General features: G+C 36.0%; 1 protein-coding gene across 3 annotated transcripts; it reads right to left on the bottom strand.

Moving 5' to 3' along the window:
• LOC110778755 (kinesin-like protein KIN-14J) lies at nucleotides 1-16,408 on the bottom strand. Of its 3 annotated transcripts, none has more exons than XM_021983320.2 (22): nucleotides 16,108-16,408; nucleotides 12,591-12,785; nucleotides 12,332-12,474; nucleotides 12,063-12,161; nucleotides 11,364-11,607; nucleotides 8,291-8,346; nucleotides 8,127-8,210; nucleotides 7,921-7,998; nucleotides 7,739-7,831; nucleotides 7,371-7,400; nucleotides 6,424-6,765; nucleotides 6,045-6,126; nucleotides 5,857-5,952; nucleotides 5,598-5,777; nucleotides 5,332-5,438; nucleotides 5,049-5,227; nucleotides 4,091-4,255; nucleotides 3,116-3,369; nucleotides 2,866-3,029; nucleotides 1,660-2,159; nucleotides 1,205-1,302; nucleotides 1-383 (listed from the first exon to the last, which is right to left on the bottom strand). In XM_021983320.2, the coding sequence occupies exons 2-22, from the start codon at nucleotides 12,700-12,702 to the stop codon at nucleotides 310-312; spliced, it is 3,180 nt and encodes a 1,059-aa protein (XP_021839012.1). In that variant the 5' UTR covers nucleotides 12,703-12,785; nucleotides 16,108-16,408; the 3' UTR covers nucleotides 1-309. The 3 variants fall into 3 exon arrangements, with proteins under 3 accessions (XP_021839012.1, XP_056686627.1, XP_021839015.1); XM_056830649.1 differs by having other exon boundaries at nucleotides 1,232-1,302; nucleotides 16,108-16,377; XM_021983323.2 differs by having other exon boundaries at nucleotides 12,591-12,737; nucleotides 16,108-16,375.
• Nucleotides 16,409-17,580: the final 1,172 nt, after the last annotated feature.

The raw sequence follows: 17,580 nt of genomic DNA, 5'->3' as shown, positions 1-17,580 counted from the left end.
TTTCGAAATGGGAAGCATTATCCTTCATTTCCTGTACATAATTTACAAATATCACCAATAGTCTTTTGTCAGGTTCATAAAGAAATTGAGCTGCTTCTTAAAAGCACCCTTTGAAGAACTGTTAGATAAACCTTGACAATCAGATAGACTACACAGCTGGATATATGTTATGGTATATACCTGCCAAATCAAACGGGTAATCACCTATGCTAACATTAAGTGGTGAGACCGTGAGATGAGAGAGAACGGAGAGAGAGAGATAACATAATTATGCCTACAGCCTACAACAGCTGCAAGAACATTGCAGCTTCAAGCCCACCGTTTGGAAGGCCTGACTTTCGGCTTCACTGATGAAGAGTTAGTAGACGCCGGTTTCTTAGAACCTGTAATAAATCAGAACAATAATAGCAATTAGTTTTCTGGAGTGCAACTAGATTGTCAGAGGAAATGACTGATAGCATGAGGCAACATGGCAGCAGAAATGTCAAAAACCTGGACTTGTAATATTGGAAGATATCTATTGATTCTTTTGGAAAATGCAACTCTTTTTTTTAACTTATGCTCCCCCATCTTATGCTCTTTTTTAGTGACAAGTCTGAACTTAAATGGCTCGTAATGTACAGGTTTGATCTTGGAAGAGAACATCTTAATAAAAGAAACTTCTCAAACAGGAGAAGAATCCGGAAAGCCAACTGAAGAAAAAAAAAGATAACTACAACAGAAAGAAAAGGGATGAAGAAAAATCACAGGGTAAAAAAAAGTCCTCTTTGCAGTTTTGGCATGTGTGACGGAAACCAGAAGAAGATGCGCCAATAAAGAAAGTTGGGGACCATGGTGATCTTAGAAGAAGCCGAGGGAGACCGAAGATGACTTAGATGGAAAGACTAGGAGTGAAGAATGATTTGAAAAAGTTGGGTTTGCAAGAGCATATAACATCGGATAGAAAGGAGTTGAGGGAGACAATCATGGTTAATGATCGCATGGGCTAAAATCTTGGTTTGACGTAGCCAACACCATCATTTGGATTAAGGCTTCAATTGTTGGTGTACAGCAAAAAAGTCCCAAGAGTAAGACAGGAGGACTAAGTAAGAGGCACTCCATTTAAAAATTAGAAAAATTAGAAATGATATCTACCCAAACAGTGTAGTAGCTAAAAGAATGATATAATCATATAAGGAGTATTAACCAATAGAAGTAGACATACTTGATACAACTTTAGAGGATTCCTTGCCTTGTAACGACCGAGAAGGCCCAGTCTGCTGTTTCTGTGGAGGTTTTGGGAGTTTGTTTTGTATGGTTGACCTGCAAAATTTCAATCAGAAAAGGATCAACATCCTATAAAACATGGAATTCTAATACCTATACAAAAAACATCATTAGCTAAAAAGATGATAACTCCAGCTATCACAAAATTCACAATGCATCTGTCCTGTAAAGTTCAACCAAATCAGCACCTTAACCTGCTTCAGTAAAGAGAGATATTCTGCTAAATGCTGAGTAAGAATGCTAATAAACAAAGAAATATATTGCATCAAAGAAAAAAAACAAAGCAGCGTAAAATATATCATATCACGACACTGAGGTGAAAAGAAATGGTGTGCCAAGTTGATCATTATAATCCTTAGCAAATATTGAAACCAAAAACACGGAAATGCTTACTTCTCCGCATTTTCTGCTGGTTTCGCCACTTCAGGAAAAAGTGTGTACTCCACAACACTGCTAATAGAACCATCAGTTTCAGTCCCCATTGAAAGGCCACTATCAGATATATCACTTAACCTCTCGTCATCATCCACATCTCCAAATCCTAAAAGATCGATATCATCATTGAAATTATGAACTGCATCAGATGCAGGGAGGTCTGGATGCCTCAAGATTTCACGCTGATGCTTAAGTTCTTCAACTGAATGCTGTGAACCAGCTTCAGAATGTCTATCACTATGTTCTGAACAACAATCTTGATCAGAAGTTGGTCTGCTAGTCTGCCCTGACAATTTACGCGAAGATCGAGTTGGCCCAAAGGAATGTTTCCCAGTAGAAGAAAGTACGGGCTTTAGAGAGTTCACAACACGCTTCTCACTGTTAGTATTAACCTTGACAAGACGCAAGCGCTGAATGTCCTCATCTTTCTTTGCAATGGTAGCTTTCAGAGATGCGACCTAAAGAACAGCTAAGAATTAGAATACCTTACAGACTCCATTTGATTTGACCCAAGATTTATGTCAGGTGATGAATTTGAATACTTCATTTCTTAAAAGATTTGACATACAGTGCAATATCCCTTCACCAAAGAGGCATGCATACAATAAAGCCATTCTCATAAACAAGTGAAACCGAAATATAAAGATAGAACAATAACCAATCTTATACCTGGGAGGAGAAAAAACTCAAATGAAATTATTTTGATTCCTCCACGACTTCTATGTTAAATACTTCCAAGCCAGAATAGGGTTATTCACTTATTCACATCTGGCATTCTCATATCTAACAACTTTTGGCTTGGACACCATAGTATTTCTCACAAATGCAAAGAAAAGCTAGTCAATATATCTTGTCCGCAACACCAGTCGTATTATCCAATCAATATAATGTGCTATGGAGAAGCAAGCTTCCTATTTGATCTACTAATAAATACATAATGACTCGGAGTATTAAACTTTGTTTTTCACATGTCCGGAAGATGATAGCCACTCAAAAAATTAAAAAATCCAGCACAAGTCCATCATGAGAAAATAAAATTGTGCAAAATACGTTATATTTCTATCCACAAGGCACATGCATGGGACATAAATCAGAACTCGTCTGAATTAGTTTTCTATAGGATTTAAGAATTGATCAGAAGGAAGAAACAACATAGAGACACACCTGGTCCATGAGTTCCCTAACATCTCTTCCCTCTTTGTTACTACGTGCCGCCCCCAACTCTACCCCAGAAACCCTCTCAGCAAATTTAAGAGTGCTGGTAGTTTCAGAGTAAGACTCCACGTCAGGGTTAAGCTGCACAAACATTAATGTCTTTGCTTGCCCACCTGAAACACAAGTATTTATATGATTCACCATGATAATGATTAAAAGCAAAACCATTACATGACAGGATTAAGTAGCGGCCGAATACCTAGAGAACTCTGGAGAACCTGAGTGAGTTTGCTATTTCTATACGGCACATGGGAATTCTTCTGAGCTAGCGCAAAGATTACGTCTCCAAGAGCAGACAGTGATCTGTTGATATATTGGGCCTCCCTTAGTCTATCTCCAGTAGCTTCAGAGCGGTCAACTCTTTCACTTCCTGCAAGGTCCACCAAGTGAAGACAACCACGCAAAACAGAATTGCTCTTTAAATCCATGCCGCGGACATGGACAGTGAGGATGCTGCGACATTAAATTGAGACTTTTTTTTGTAAGACAAAAAATTTAATCTACAAAGTATCCAATGCACATATATATAAGAAAAAAGGATAAGCCCCGATGCATTACAGGAGAGCAAAGAATCCCAACTACGATAATACACGAGTAATACTGTAAAGGCTCGCAAAGCATGACAAGAAATAGAGATTGAGAAATCAACAAGGAATTTCTATTAAGTATTCATTACCGAAAATCTATCATTTTATTTAACAATTAATCTCCAAACACAACAACCACAAAATACCATAACATTTCCTGGCCCTCATTCCTCCAGATAGCAAAGTAAGAAAGAAATGGTCTCTAAACAGAGCCCCATAACCAGAGCTTACACTATTATTCTCTTAGAAGCTTATTGTGAATAAATAAGTGCCTCTTTCTCTGCCTCCTCACACGTTCAACACAAGAGGGTGGGGTAAAAGGGATTTATTAGGTCTTTAAATCTGCAGTCAAATGTTATTACTGAATTCATTGAAACTTATTGTCGAAACAAAGCCCTTCACCTTGTCTTGTTTCCGGGAAGTTTTACTTCAGAATAGAAAATTTAACAAGGTTGATTTAAACAGTAACTTTTTGCAGTGTAATAAACAAGCAAAATTGGCAAAATGGCTTCAATGTTAACAAAGCAACAAGCACAATCAACAAAATGATTTCATAAGTACAAAAATGAAGTAGTTGAGAAACCAACCTGTGAGATCGACTACTCCTTTCATTCAACGCTGTGGCGCCTACAGCTCTGTTCATGAAGCCAATGTTCATCAATTCAAGCACGTCATTAGTCGACTTAACTGGGTGCATGCTCGCATCTGGGACCGCCAAGCCATTAGGTTGACTAGTACTCCAAATCCCAAGTGTATGCAAGTCAAAGGAAACAATACCAGTAGTGTGAAAGCAATGACAAATATCTCTTGATAACATGAAGCACAAGTTCAAGTTTGACTTTTGACACTATTCATATAATCTACTTTGACTATCAATTGTGATTTATACTTAAGAAAAAATATTGTCATGATTGTTATAATCGTCTCGTTGTATAGATTTATAATATCAGCTTTTTATAATTTTTACCCATTGATATTTAAAGATATTAATGATTGAAATATTACATTGGCAAACGTGATAAAAAAATGTGTCAACTAAAAAAGAATGGAGGAAGTATATCAACATAATGCACAAAAATAAAGGCTCGTGTTAGCATGCAACAAAATAAGGACTTAATTACTTCTTACGAATAGAATGTCCTTTTGGAACTTGAGGTGAAATTTATTGGTAAATAGTTTTTGGAAAAATCCCTGATATTGAGGCAGGATAAGTGGCAACAACTATTAGTTGATAAGTGGAGAGGATACAAATTAAAAGCAAGTGAAGCCACTAATATTTTTACTATTATAAGGAAGTAAAATTCTAATGCGATGGTTTACATGCAAACAAAAAAAACTTGCAGGACAACAGTTGAAAGAAAAGAAAGAAGTTATCTGAATTCATCATCTAATAGCTGACAAAAGTTAAAAGAAACAAAAGAAGCTATCTAAATCCATCATCAAACAGCTCATAATGAGCTTGCTGTAAACAATTGGCAGGAGTCAATTAGAGAGATAAAAGTCAGAAAATCTAATTAAGAAAAGAACAGGAAGTGGGAAGGATATCTTTTCTGCGAACCATCACATGTAAGCAAATCTCGGACTTGCTCGTTATAAATCTCAACCATCTGGACACCAATTTCATACATGATGGAGCTTCTCCTATTTTGTGAAATCTGGAAAAGATCATGCAGAGCTCGATAATTCACTCCCCAATCCTTCTTTGACGTCATATCAGGTCCAGTCTAGATAGAGCGGAAAAAAGAAGAAAATTATTGGGGAATAACTTTTGAAAATCATCAAGAATATCTAGGTAAGCACTGCATCAAAACAGATAATTCAAACCTACCATAGTATAAGTCTTGCCTGAACCAGTTTGACCATAGGCAAAAATGCATACGTTATACCCATCAAGAACAGATCGAATCAGTGGTTGGGTGTCAATAAATACCTCCTCTGCCAAGAAATATGTTGAATCCAAGTCATTAAGAGACATCATTATTGTATGGCCGAAGCAGTTTCCAAATTTGTAGCCATGAATCATTAGCTCAAATAAGTAACACAAGCCAATAAATGCATAAAAGATGCCCAAAAAAAATGAAATCTGTAAAAAACCTTGACTAGCTGCTGGAGCAAAGACCTTGTTGAACTTAAACAATCGGCGGCTGTCTTTTCCTGGTTTTAGGGGATTGACGACAACAAGCTCCCCATTCTCACCAATATACTCTATGGTCGTCTGCTTCTCATTCTGCCCGGGAAGAAATGGCCTTATACGGCAATATACTCTAATATTTCCTACCAAAAGTAACAAGTGCATTGAATAAGCTAGCAAAACACACGGCCAAGCTTGAAAAGTAATGCTAACCAAGTGTACCTTTCAGATCCTGAACCTCATTGTATAATTTTCTATTTTCTGCAAGAACCATGTGGTAGTTCTCAGCAGCATCTACAAGTTCTTTGAGCTTTGTGCCTGCAAAAGATATGGTTCAGTGAATGAAATTTAAAAAATAAAATGTAACACTAGGAAGAATTGAAACCAGAGTTGTCAAATACCATCTTTACCTAGAAATTGAAATTCAAGAGGATAACAGTCTTGCGTCTTCAGAAGCTCTCTCTTTACAGAATCTAAATCCATCCTAAGTCCCTGCACAAAACCACAAATATAGTGTCTAATCAGGAAATCTATATTCAAACACCTAGGCTACGATACCTGGACTCTTCACTTTACCTCAAATACCCATGTCAGATTCTCTACACTCTTGGACATGGGTACGGAGTAATGGACACTCCAGCACTTATTTTGGACCAAAATAATGCAATTTTTTCACAAAATAGCCGTGTGACACTTGGACACGTACCGTCTGATATGGGTATCCGAGTGCGGTGACATAGCACCTAGGTATAAACGGGCATCAAAATGAAAAACACAAAAATATCATACCTTCAGAACAACAAATTGGGAATCTACAAAGCAAGAGTAACGAAGCTCTCTATGTTTCAATTTCTGAGTCTCATGTTCAAAGGTTTCCTTCAGTTCATTCACTTTTTTCTTTGAAACTTGTAGAAGAGACTCAAGATCCATTATCTCCTCCTGAAACTTTGCTCTTGCTTCCTTTGCTTCAGTTTCCAGTTGTGAGCAGTGCTTCTCATTTGACATTTTAACCACCTCTAGCTCTTGTTTGAGAGCTTTTATCTCAGCATCACGTTCATCCCTTTCTTTCATCAATTTAACCATATCTTGCTCACCATGTTTCTTATTCTCTTCTAATTTTGTTTTCTCCGTCTAAAATAAGAAAGCAAGAAAAAGTTGATGTCATAAACTTCGATGAGTTTGTGTATCAATTATATTGTTGAGGAATTTCGACGATATTGTGTATCAATTATATTGTTGAGGAAATAGAAGGATGTGTAGTTTAATACACTCTAGCCCACCATAATATAGCAACAGAAAGATCTTTCAAATTAAGAACAGGTTTCCTCTTTTAATTGAAGGGAAGGATAAGGTATTAAGCAAGGAAAACTCAAGGCAAAGAGAAAGAAAGGGAAAAGACTAGGTCTGAGCTATTCCTTCACATGAACTATGAAATACTGTGTATGACAAATTAATTGCAGATTCATATTGCAACAAAAATATAATTGCTTTATTACTTAAAGACTTCGACAAGATGATAGAAGGGGGCGTGATAGAGGGAATTTGATTTACAAAATAAGTCTTATAAATGACGTATAAGTTCTGTATCTTCACATCATTAATAAACAAAAATTGATAACTATACCTTTAGAGACAGAAAGAAGTTACATGCACAAGTGAAAATACACAGTCAAAAAATATCCAAAAGTGTGGATAAGAAGCATCAAGAAGCAATAATGAAAAGATTAAGAGTGCACCTTTATCTGCCGAAGATGGTTTACAGCAACCTATAAATGAAGAGAGGAAAACCAGTCATTCAGTATTAAATAAATACCTTCCCGTTCTTATTTAGTTGACACATTTCTTTAGTCAAGTTTGCCAAAGCACATTTTTATCACTAATATCATTAATTATGTAAAGGAAAAATAATAGAAGTTGATATTTTGAAATTATTTATCAAGACGAATTTAACAAGATGTCACATGATTACATTTTACCTTATGCAAAAATAACAAAATCCAGTCAAAGGAGGGCGTATGAATAGTGCTAAAGTCAAACAGTGTCAACTAAATAAGAACGGAAGAACTAGTAAAAACCCATGAATTCTTAAGTCAACCAAAATTACATCGCTTTCTTCAGCAGCCCCGACAGCAAGCGTCTCAAGGGCTTTCACTTTTGATTGATACTTGCCTTCACGAACCTTGGAGAGATTGTTTTGCTGCAAGCATGAGCAATATGAAAAACGGGGCTAATAGTAAATAGATACATAGTATTAATCAAAATGATTGCATATTTCAAGTAGTTTACATTTTTAATTTTATCTGCTTGATTTGACACCCGACGCTCAATCTCTCGTACAAGTCTTTTCAAAAGGCACGCCACACGCTGAGCACAATAAATACAGCATTAGAGGTTAAATTAAACTATAATTTTAATTCAAACATGGAACAAAACAAAACAAAACAAAACAAAAGTAAGCTAAATTTGCAAATACAGTTCAAACTAATCCATACATGAGGTACATCCCCGCTCTTTCTTTCTAAACTTTCGTCCAAGACCCTTTCCACCATGCTAAACAGCAATTGCATAGGAGCTTTCTGCACTTATAAAGAGGCATAGAGATTAGAGCATTGTCAGATTTGTAAAGATGATGCTTAATAAACTTGGAGACACGTACATCTAAGCTGTTCCACTTCATCAATTCTGATATCTTGACATCAGGGCCAAGGTTACCTGGAGTACCAAATGATCAATTTCATGGTAGAAGAATAATAGAGTAAATTAGATTAATGTGATATCAGATAAATCAGTAGAACTAGAGGCTTTTTTCACAGAGCATAACAAGACCTAACAACTGATCAGTTAGATAAATGAGGAAGAACTCCACCCTGATGCCACAACAGCCAATCACATATGGCTCCCTAACCCAAGTTAGATGTAGTCAGACAAATGTTATTTTTTGACTTATATTTCATTGATATTTTCATTTTTATGTAACAACGCATGTTTTAGTAAAGAAACATGATATCATATCCACGATGCTCTAATTTTTTAAAATTCTTCATATAATAGCTTGTTTTGGTAACTTGATGCATTTTTTATACAGACATTTATATACCGTAATAATGATTAAGGTACAAATCTAAAACCAGTGGGCCAGTGGGGTAACATTAAAAGTAGTTTCACTCACAAAGTTTTCATCAACTTGAGTCGTATATATAGTACTTCTCAAAATGCATAATTTTCAACTAGGAGTCTAAGATGGTAATGGGATGAGAGAGTTCTTGAACATGAAACATCAAAATGAATAAAAGCGAAGGTCCTTTTTGAGGGCATTGAATAAGTAAAGGCAACACTTCTTGACTATTACAAAACACGTTGATCTAGCTATGCTTGGTGATTACTAATTGAATGAATAAAAACATCATGCTGAATCACCACCTATACCTAAAGCACATATGAACCTGACACCTGCTGTCGATAAATCAGTCCGTACATATCAATAGTTTCTACTTCTAAAAGACAGCAGGAAAAAAAAGCACACATTTGCACCCAAAAAGTTACTTTACCACTAATAATACCAACACCACCGACAATGAACACGAATTCAAAGATTAGATCATTTCCGCTTGTAAGAGAAGAGAATGATATTTTGTCACATATGGTCTGCTAGACTGCTACTATACACTCCTTTGTTCTCTTTTAATTACAACTAGTTCCTTTTTGGAAAGTTTCAAATAAATTGTAACATGACTTCTTTTGGCTCTGTCCATTTCCGATGGAGCCAAAGATTCATTTGTTCTTTTGGCTGTGGGATGTAATGGGCTAAATCAAAATGGCTCTTAAAACCTCTTCGCTTCCTTTCCATGAAGTAGATAGAAGATGGTCGTCCCGTTGTCGTCCCGTTATCGCTTTTGGGTCAATTGAAAACAACCTCTCTGCAATTGTAGGGGTAAGGTTGCGTACGTCCGACCCCCCCTTACCCCGCTTCTTGCAGGAGCCTCTTTGAGGCAATGGGGTAATGATGATGATGATGAATGAATGACTTCTTTTGGCTTTGGGTTCTGTATATTTCTCTCTCCTCATCACATGGCTAACTTTATTTACAGCTCTTGTGTAGTTGTGTGTGTGAGTTGCACACAATAAATAAAAAATAACTCCTTCCTTCTCTACTACATCAATAGCAGCCTTCTCTCTCTCCATTCCTCTCTCCAAATTACTATCTACCATACAAACAATGCCAGCTCACTGGCTTCGACAACCACCAACCATATGCCATCCAAGTTCAAATGACTTAAATTTCAGATCCGATTGGATTTGATATCAGCTTGAGCCAAGTTATTTATATTGGGTTTGGACTGATCTTCTGGACTCACCCAAACTTTGAGAACAAATGAGTCCCTTTGGATCAAATTTAAAGTGGAAGGTTCAAAACTTTAATGTACACCAAGTCTCACTCCCTAGCAGATAAAGGCTTGAATACAGTCCCCACGAGTCGTGTAAGGTCGTAAGGATGGGCTGAAATCAAGAAAGCTCCAATTGTCTAATTCGATAATGATGGACTGACTCCACTTTCCTGCCCACTGATAATTACCAAAATAGAAATGAAACTGTTAAACCTGTCCTCCCTTCTTATTCTCAAGTCTCAACCATAGTCAACCACGAATCAAAAATCCCTTATGAGTCAATCCCCCCCCCCCCCCCCAGCACTCTTGCTTCCAAAACCTGACGATGTGAACTCCGCCATCTCACCCAGTCTACCTTTCCCTGTATATACTATTTTCATAGAAAGCCCAAATTGCTGAGGCAGAGAAAACAGAGACATATCATAGGCCAAGCTCCTGATTCAGACAATATGTACTTTAAATCTGCCTCACTGCTACTACTGGAATGGGAGAAGGGAAATCTAGATACTATTCAGCTGTGCAATTTAACTTCCTTCTCATGTTTTCCAGTTCAGTACAAGAAATAAATAATTCACTAGGTGGGATGGTAAAGGAGGGCGATGTAAGCTTTTAGCAAGGGCTACAAGAACAACAGAGAAACAATGACAATTTCAAAAATATAAGCCAACTCTTGAGGTGTTGTCAAAAAAGTGATTCCCCTTTTACCCTTTTATTAACTTTTTATTTATAATTAAATAAGTTATACTATGAATTAGAAACAAAAAAAAGGCAATTACACTTCCAAGTTCCAACTGCCAATTAGGAATGTCAATATAAGGTCACTACATTTCCCATTAGAAAATTTTCCATTGTTATTAATATACTTCCTCCGTTTTTTTTAGTTGCAACACTTTGCTTTTTGCATTATTCACATATTCTACTTTGTTTACTTATTATGATTTATACTTAAGTGAAAATATATTCATGTGGCAGTTTGCTAGATTCATTTGTTAGAATCGTCTTAATGTATTTTTAACGGATATCAACTTTTTATAATTTTTACTATCACAATTAAAGATATTAATTGTTCAAATTATGTATTGGCAAACGTGAAAGCAAAGTGTTGCAACTAAAAAGAAAAGGATGAACTTAGAGGAAGTATTTTATACTCCACATTAACTTGACTTATAATTATGCATGCATCGCGTACCTATATTAACTTTACTTGTATGGTCGACAGAACACATTGAAGAAAATGCAGTGGGGCATTACAAACATGTTCAGTGTTTATTGAGGAAAAAATCGTTGACAATTTACTATTTCCTAAATTTTAGGTCATTCCTAAGATGAAAAACTACTATTTACCTGATAAAGTGGTACTCCGAAGGACAGTTTGAAACTTCGATTCCCATGAATTTCTTCTTTTGTCTGGTCCAAACTTTGTTGAACTGTGAGCATCCAACTGGGAACGATCAGTCCCGTCCAAAGCTTCCATCTCCGGCATATTCCATCTCTTTCTCACATGGTTGCGAGCAGCTTCCCCATCAGCGCTAGAGCTGAAATTACTCTTAAACCCCTGAAGCCACTCCAACACCTTGATCATTGATCCCTGCATAACATCCAGAATTTACACCTAAAATAAAACAGAAAGATTGGGCGCCAGAAGATACATTTAGGCCCATTCTCTTCAAATTAAGGTTTATGAAATGTGAATTTCTTTTATGTAAAAGAACTTGAACTCTTCAGCAGTTCTGCTCCAGTAAAAGTAATACTCCGTAAGAATGAACTAGTCTGATTTTGTCTGAACTTTTCAAAATTAAAATTATAATATAAAATGAATGACACAAGGCCTTGATATCCTTTTCAACTACATGCAGCTATTGATTAATTTAGCAACGTTACAGTCACTTGACCAACAGGAAAAAGTTTGTTCAAGCCTTCAAGAACTATACCAAGCTTTCTATCGATATCCATATTGGTTATCAAGACCATTTCTTCAATTTCACCAAGCCACGTTGCATTGCAGAACTCGAGAAGTATAATATGAGTGTAACACAAAAGTACCTGTTCTAAATCTGAAACTTTGAATCCAGGCAAGCCCATTTTATCCAAAGTTGACAAAAACCTTTCAACAGTTTCTTGATGGGGCTCTAACGTACCACCCTGAAGTACAAAAAAAAACGTTTGTATTAGACAATTAAAATTTAATCTGCTGACAAGGAGATACCACAAAACAACAGAAAAGTCTACTGAAGACCCCCCCCCTCCTGCAAACACCCCCGGAGAAAATATGAGGGCGAACGAAAACAGAAATGTGGAAATAAGAGTCCTACCATTTCAACGGCTCCAGGGCTAAGCCGATTCAATAAGTGACATAGAACAGTTCCATCTTGCAAATAAACTCTTAATTCTTCAAGTGAAGAGTCTTCTGGTACATTCAGATCAGGGAGTTGCCCGTTCAGCCACTCGATCATATCTAAGAGGAAAATAGGGTATATGCACACAGGAGAACAGATAAAACATCAGCACTGCACAGCTATACAAATAAAGAAAGAAGTTGGGATTTGAGAATAATGTGTGTGTTAGTCGTACCCTTGACCACTCTTTTGTAACTCTCAGTTTGTCCGTCGTCTCCATTACATGCTTCGCCATTAAAGTTCGATAACCCATTCTCTCCCAAGTGCATTTGTGTTTGCAGGTCCATCAGCAAAGCTTAAACAATACTTTTTCTCACAGGCACTGACAATTGCAAATTCGCAATACTCACAAGAAAATCATGGCAGGTCCCTAATAATTGACCACCGTCATTTTATGTAAACATAAGTTGAATTATTTAATTCTACTATTCTAGATGAGAAAGAAGTGGAACATCATAAAAAGACTAGGTACTGAATGAAAAACTACCCTTCAAATCTGGAACCAATAAACATAGGATTATAGCATGATGACTTCAGATATCAAACCGTTCTGTAAATTAAATCTGAAGAATGCAGTCTACAGATTCTCGTTTCTTATTATTTCCACTTTCGTGGGGCACTTGTTGGATATAGTTAATGTTAAGGAGGGAAGGAAGCATACTATGAAATGTGTGTGACAACTTATAGGATTCCACTCCCTCTCAGAGCTTACTAACATACAAGTATAAGTTAGGTAGTAGGTACCTTACAGATTGTTAGCAAAGACTTTCAAGGAGCTGAAGCCACTAAAGATTATTCGTGAGTTCTAAGACCAAGTGGACTAGCTTTAGTATTATGAGGGCCAAATAAGGTTTACAACCACAACACGGCTAAAGTTAGAAAAAAAATAAGATACAACTCAGACAACAACTCGCTACAAATTGAGCAGGCCTTGGCCCATTTAATTAATTGGTAAATATTGACCGGTTGAACTGAAAGAGTTAAGTTTAGGGAAACTTTTTCAAACCAAATTCCTGTTCTCTCAATCTCAGCCCACTAACCTGCACTCTCAATCTAATCCGTTCAATGAAGTATTCAAATCTCAGTTTCAGTCCAAACTCCAAAATTTAAAACAATCATGCCAGGAGAGTTTATCCAAATTCCCTCTAACGGAAAATAAAGTAGGGAAACATTTAGGAGAACAGGCATATAGGTTAAAAATGTCACTGAGATTAACCTAGTAGAATCATAACTTCATAAGCATGATGTGAGTGTTATATGTCAATATTTCAAAATAATATTACGTGGGTAAACAAGTTACCAAGCTAACCTATTTACTAAGAGGATTAGCTCCAATTGTTCAAGTCAATGAATGTTGGCCAATTTGATGATTAGGTCACATTCACATCAAGGGTTTGCAAACCCTTTCATATGAAGAGACACCCATATAACAAGACCATTTGACAGCCCTAAAAATGACAAAGCAAAACTTAGTGTAGCAAAAACATTGTACAGGTTTTCGTCACAATGAACAATTTGACTTTTCAAGTACCCTTCAACGAGCTTTATATTATTCCAAAGCATAGATGTTGAACAGTAGAAAGAAACTTACGAATCAAAACAGCAGGAAATCAACAAATAAAAAGGTCTGAATTTTCAAGTACCCTTCAACAAGCTTTACACTATTCCTTCTTAGGCAAGAAAAAAAAAATTATTGGACAAGCTTATTGCAAGGATAACATGAAAGTGGGCAGTGTAATGCTCGTTAATAAAGAATTATCGATACACATACATGTGCAACAGAAAATAAACCTTGGTTATACATCAGGGGCGAAGCCAGATCTTTTGTACAAGGGGGGCCAAAAATTTTTACGGGAGTACTTATCTAATTTCCTAAAATTAAGTATTAAAACATAACTTGTTCTCTATTTCCATTGAATAATACTTTATGAGAAATCTAAAGCACTAAAACAATAAAATGTAATGAAAATAATAAAAGAAGTTTGAGAAATGAATATAAGTTCATAATGGATTTCGTAAACAAAGAATGATAGATTTATCAAGTATTGCAAATAAAAAATAGAAAATAAAAAACCAAGAAATGCAAGTCACTAGAATCGAACATGTAACTTGCATTTTGACAGCTAGCAATTCATACCAACTCAGCTAAGGGAGAAGAAGCAATTCATAAGTGCAACTTTTATTATATATTCTATAATCTTAGGGGGGCCATGGCCTACCTAGGCCCACATGTAGCTTCGCCCATGTTATACATGCAATTGACATGACCATGTGTTGTATAATTTGTCAGGTTTAACATATATTGAACATGCATTTCAGGCCCTAGCTTTCCCATATGTGATATGTCTACCACAATATTTGACCTTTTCACTTGCCACATTTCCTACAATAGATCGGTAAAGTGAATAAGAGAGTGCATTGACCAGTGAGATGCAAATCCCTTCCAACACTAAATAAAGCTTAAAGCACCACTTCAAGACACGTAAGGAAAAGTTCAGGATACTCCAACCACAAACAAAATCTCAGAGTCTCAGACGCATATAAACCATAAAAAATTTAGGAACTACAGTCTAGTGTGCTTTGCTCCACCACTGATCAGCATAGGAAATTGATATAGCCTAATTCCTCTTTATTATACTAATATAGCTGTCCCAAGAACTGCACACCTAGTGGAAGTAATATACTCAAGAAAAGAAAACCTAACATTCCCAACAATCTCACAAACACCTTTGTCCTCCAACATAACTAGTAATCACACATTGCACAATTGGCAAGGTCTGGAAGACCAAGACGTATACAGCTAAAGAAGTACATTTAGTCTTTCCACTATTGGCAGAAAATCAAGTTGGTACTTTGGAATCTGATAGACTCTTTATGGAACATTTCAGCTGGGAACTGTATACACGATATATAACTATCTCATAGAATGATAGGTAGGACTTCAATCATAAATAAAAATCATAGTTCAATTCGTATTCCTCTGTCACCTTCATCCGAAACCCCTCCCCCTCCCATTTTGTGTTTTCCATAGCACCCTAAATATCTGAAAAAGAAATTCTGGAATATAACCATCCAAGTGATCCAACTCTCAACTTAACAGTTCCACTTATTGTTTTAGGGTTGTCCTAACTATTACCACCATGGGTTGATATAGCACTCTTTCATAACATCAAACAGCTGCATCTTATGCAAGACTCGAGCTACCGCGAGAACTTCTCCTTTTTTAGTGCACATTATGTCACCGAAACCCCATTGCTCATGGCTCATTCTCTTTCTCTTAAACAATCTTACAATGCAACATTTGGAGCTCTCCTCCAGCTCAAGATCGAGCTAGAAGAACAATCTTGTTCTATGTCTGATTCGAGAAATACAGTTAAATAACTGCCTAATTCTTACTCTTCTCACATCAATTATCAAATCAAACCATAAAAAACAACTCTATTCTCAAGCAAGAATAAAAATTCAACACAACACCAGCTCATCAAATTCAGCCTAAAAACCCATTTCCACAAATCAATCATCATAAATAAAAATTCAACCCTAATCCATTCACAATAGCAATTCAAATAAATACAAACAAAAAAGGTCAAAATAGACAAATGCTCACACAAATTCACCACAAAATACACAAATTAAACCGAAAAAACAACATCAAATCACAAAATGCAGGTGAATAACAATACGATACATACCTGGAAAACAATAGAGGACAAAAAATGGAAGCAGATTGAAAAAAATGTAAGAGGAGAGAGAGAAAACAGAAGGAAATCCTAGGGTTTTTCAGATCGAAAATTCGACGCCAAAACCCCCCTTTCACTTGTTTCTCCCTCCTCTCTTTTGGCTTAGCTTTGAGAAAATGGCAGGCTTTTTTTCTCTCTCCTTGTTTGCCGTCCTCTCTTCTCACCTGTATATTTTCCTACAGTATGGAATGGAAGATGACTTGGGTTGGGGTTGATTTTGGAATTTTGTTGTTTTTTTTGTATTCTGAGATACAGCGCTGAATTTTTATTCGAAATTAAAATTAGTGACGTGTTTTTTAGAATTTCAAAAAAATAAAGGAAAAAGAAATGGGTAAGGGTTTGGTTTTTTTGGCCCACTTGTTTCCATATTTGGAATCGAGTTCCCGCCTAATGAATAAAGACTTAGATCGTGATCTTCTTTTCTTGTCTTTATTTTCCCTGGTTTTTGGAGTTCACAAAAAATATAAAAAAAATCCTTATCTATACCTAGTCTATAAAAAGGATAACCATCTATCTATACTAATATATTAAAAGGATCAAACATCAAACCTCATCGATTAAAAGTTTCACTTCCTACCATCTCAACTAGCTACAATGTTTGTCATATTTTCACATATAAATGTAAAATACAATCTTTTAAAATTGGGCACATTTTTCGAAAACGTAAACCCGACTAAAAGTAAAACCCGGAGCAACGCCCGGGCCACACACTAGTTGATTATTATATGACAAATGTCACATCTATCTTATTGATTATTATATGACAAGTGTCATCTCCATTATTTTACAGCTTCAACCCATCTTTCAATCTATCTTGCTCATTCAACATCAATTCACCATTTAATTTATACATTCGATCATTCAACCTCTTCCATTCCATTTTCCGTTTTAACACTCATAATTCACCATCTAATTTATACGGAGTTTATTTTTTCAACTTTCAAATTTCACCTCTATATAAATCATATATTCGCACTAAATCGCAAACCCTCAATAAAATTAGCAAAACCACTATATAAGTGTCCGTTCATTGAACGGGCTCAAAAGCTAGTTTTATGAAAAATAAGGGGCATTTGTTTCGTCGGGCGAAATCTAAACTTATTTAAAATGAATATTATCCAAATTTATTGACACCGATTCACCTGATCAAATTTGAGTGAGTTGAATTTGAGATAGCCAATTTACAGAACCTGTTTGAAACTTAAAAAGACCTGGAGTATAACTTATTGACCAGATATGACCTAATTATGGCCATGTTTGGCAATTGGCTGTTGGCTATCGGCTGTTTTACTTGGCTGGTTTGACTGGCTGTTCAAGTTGGCTGCTTTTGTTGGTTGTTTGACTATGGATTGGTTACAAATATGTTTGGTAAAATCAGTTGTTGGTTGTTGGCTGTAGCTATGTAAAATGACATTTAAGGACATT

Source organism: Spinacia oleracea, chromosome 6 (assembly GCF_020520425.1).
Source record: "Spinacia oleracea cultivar Varoflay chromosome 6, BTI_SOV_V1, whole genome shotgun sequence".
Lineage (NCBI taxonomy): Eukaryota > Viridiplantae > Streptophyta > Magnoliopsida > Caryophyllales > Amaranthaceae > Spinacia > Spinacia oleracea.
Note: the sequence above shows the minus strand (reverse complement) of the source record. Positions and strands in the feature narration are given on the sequence as shown.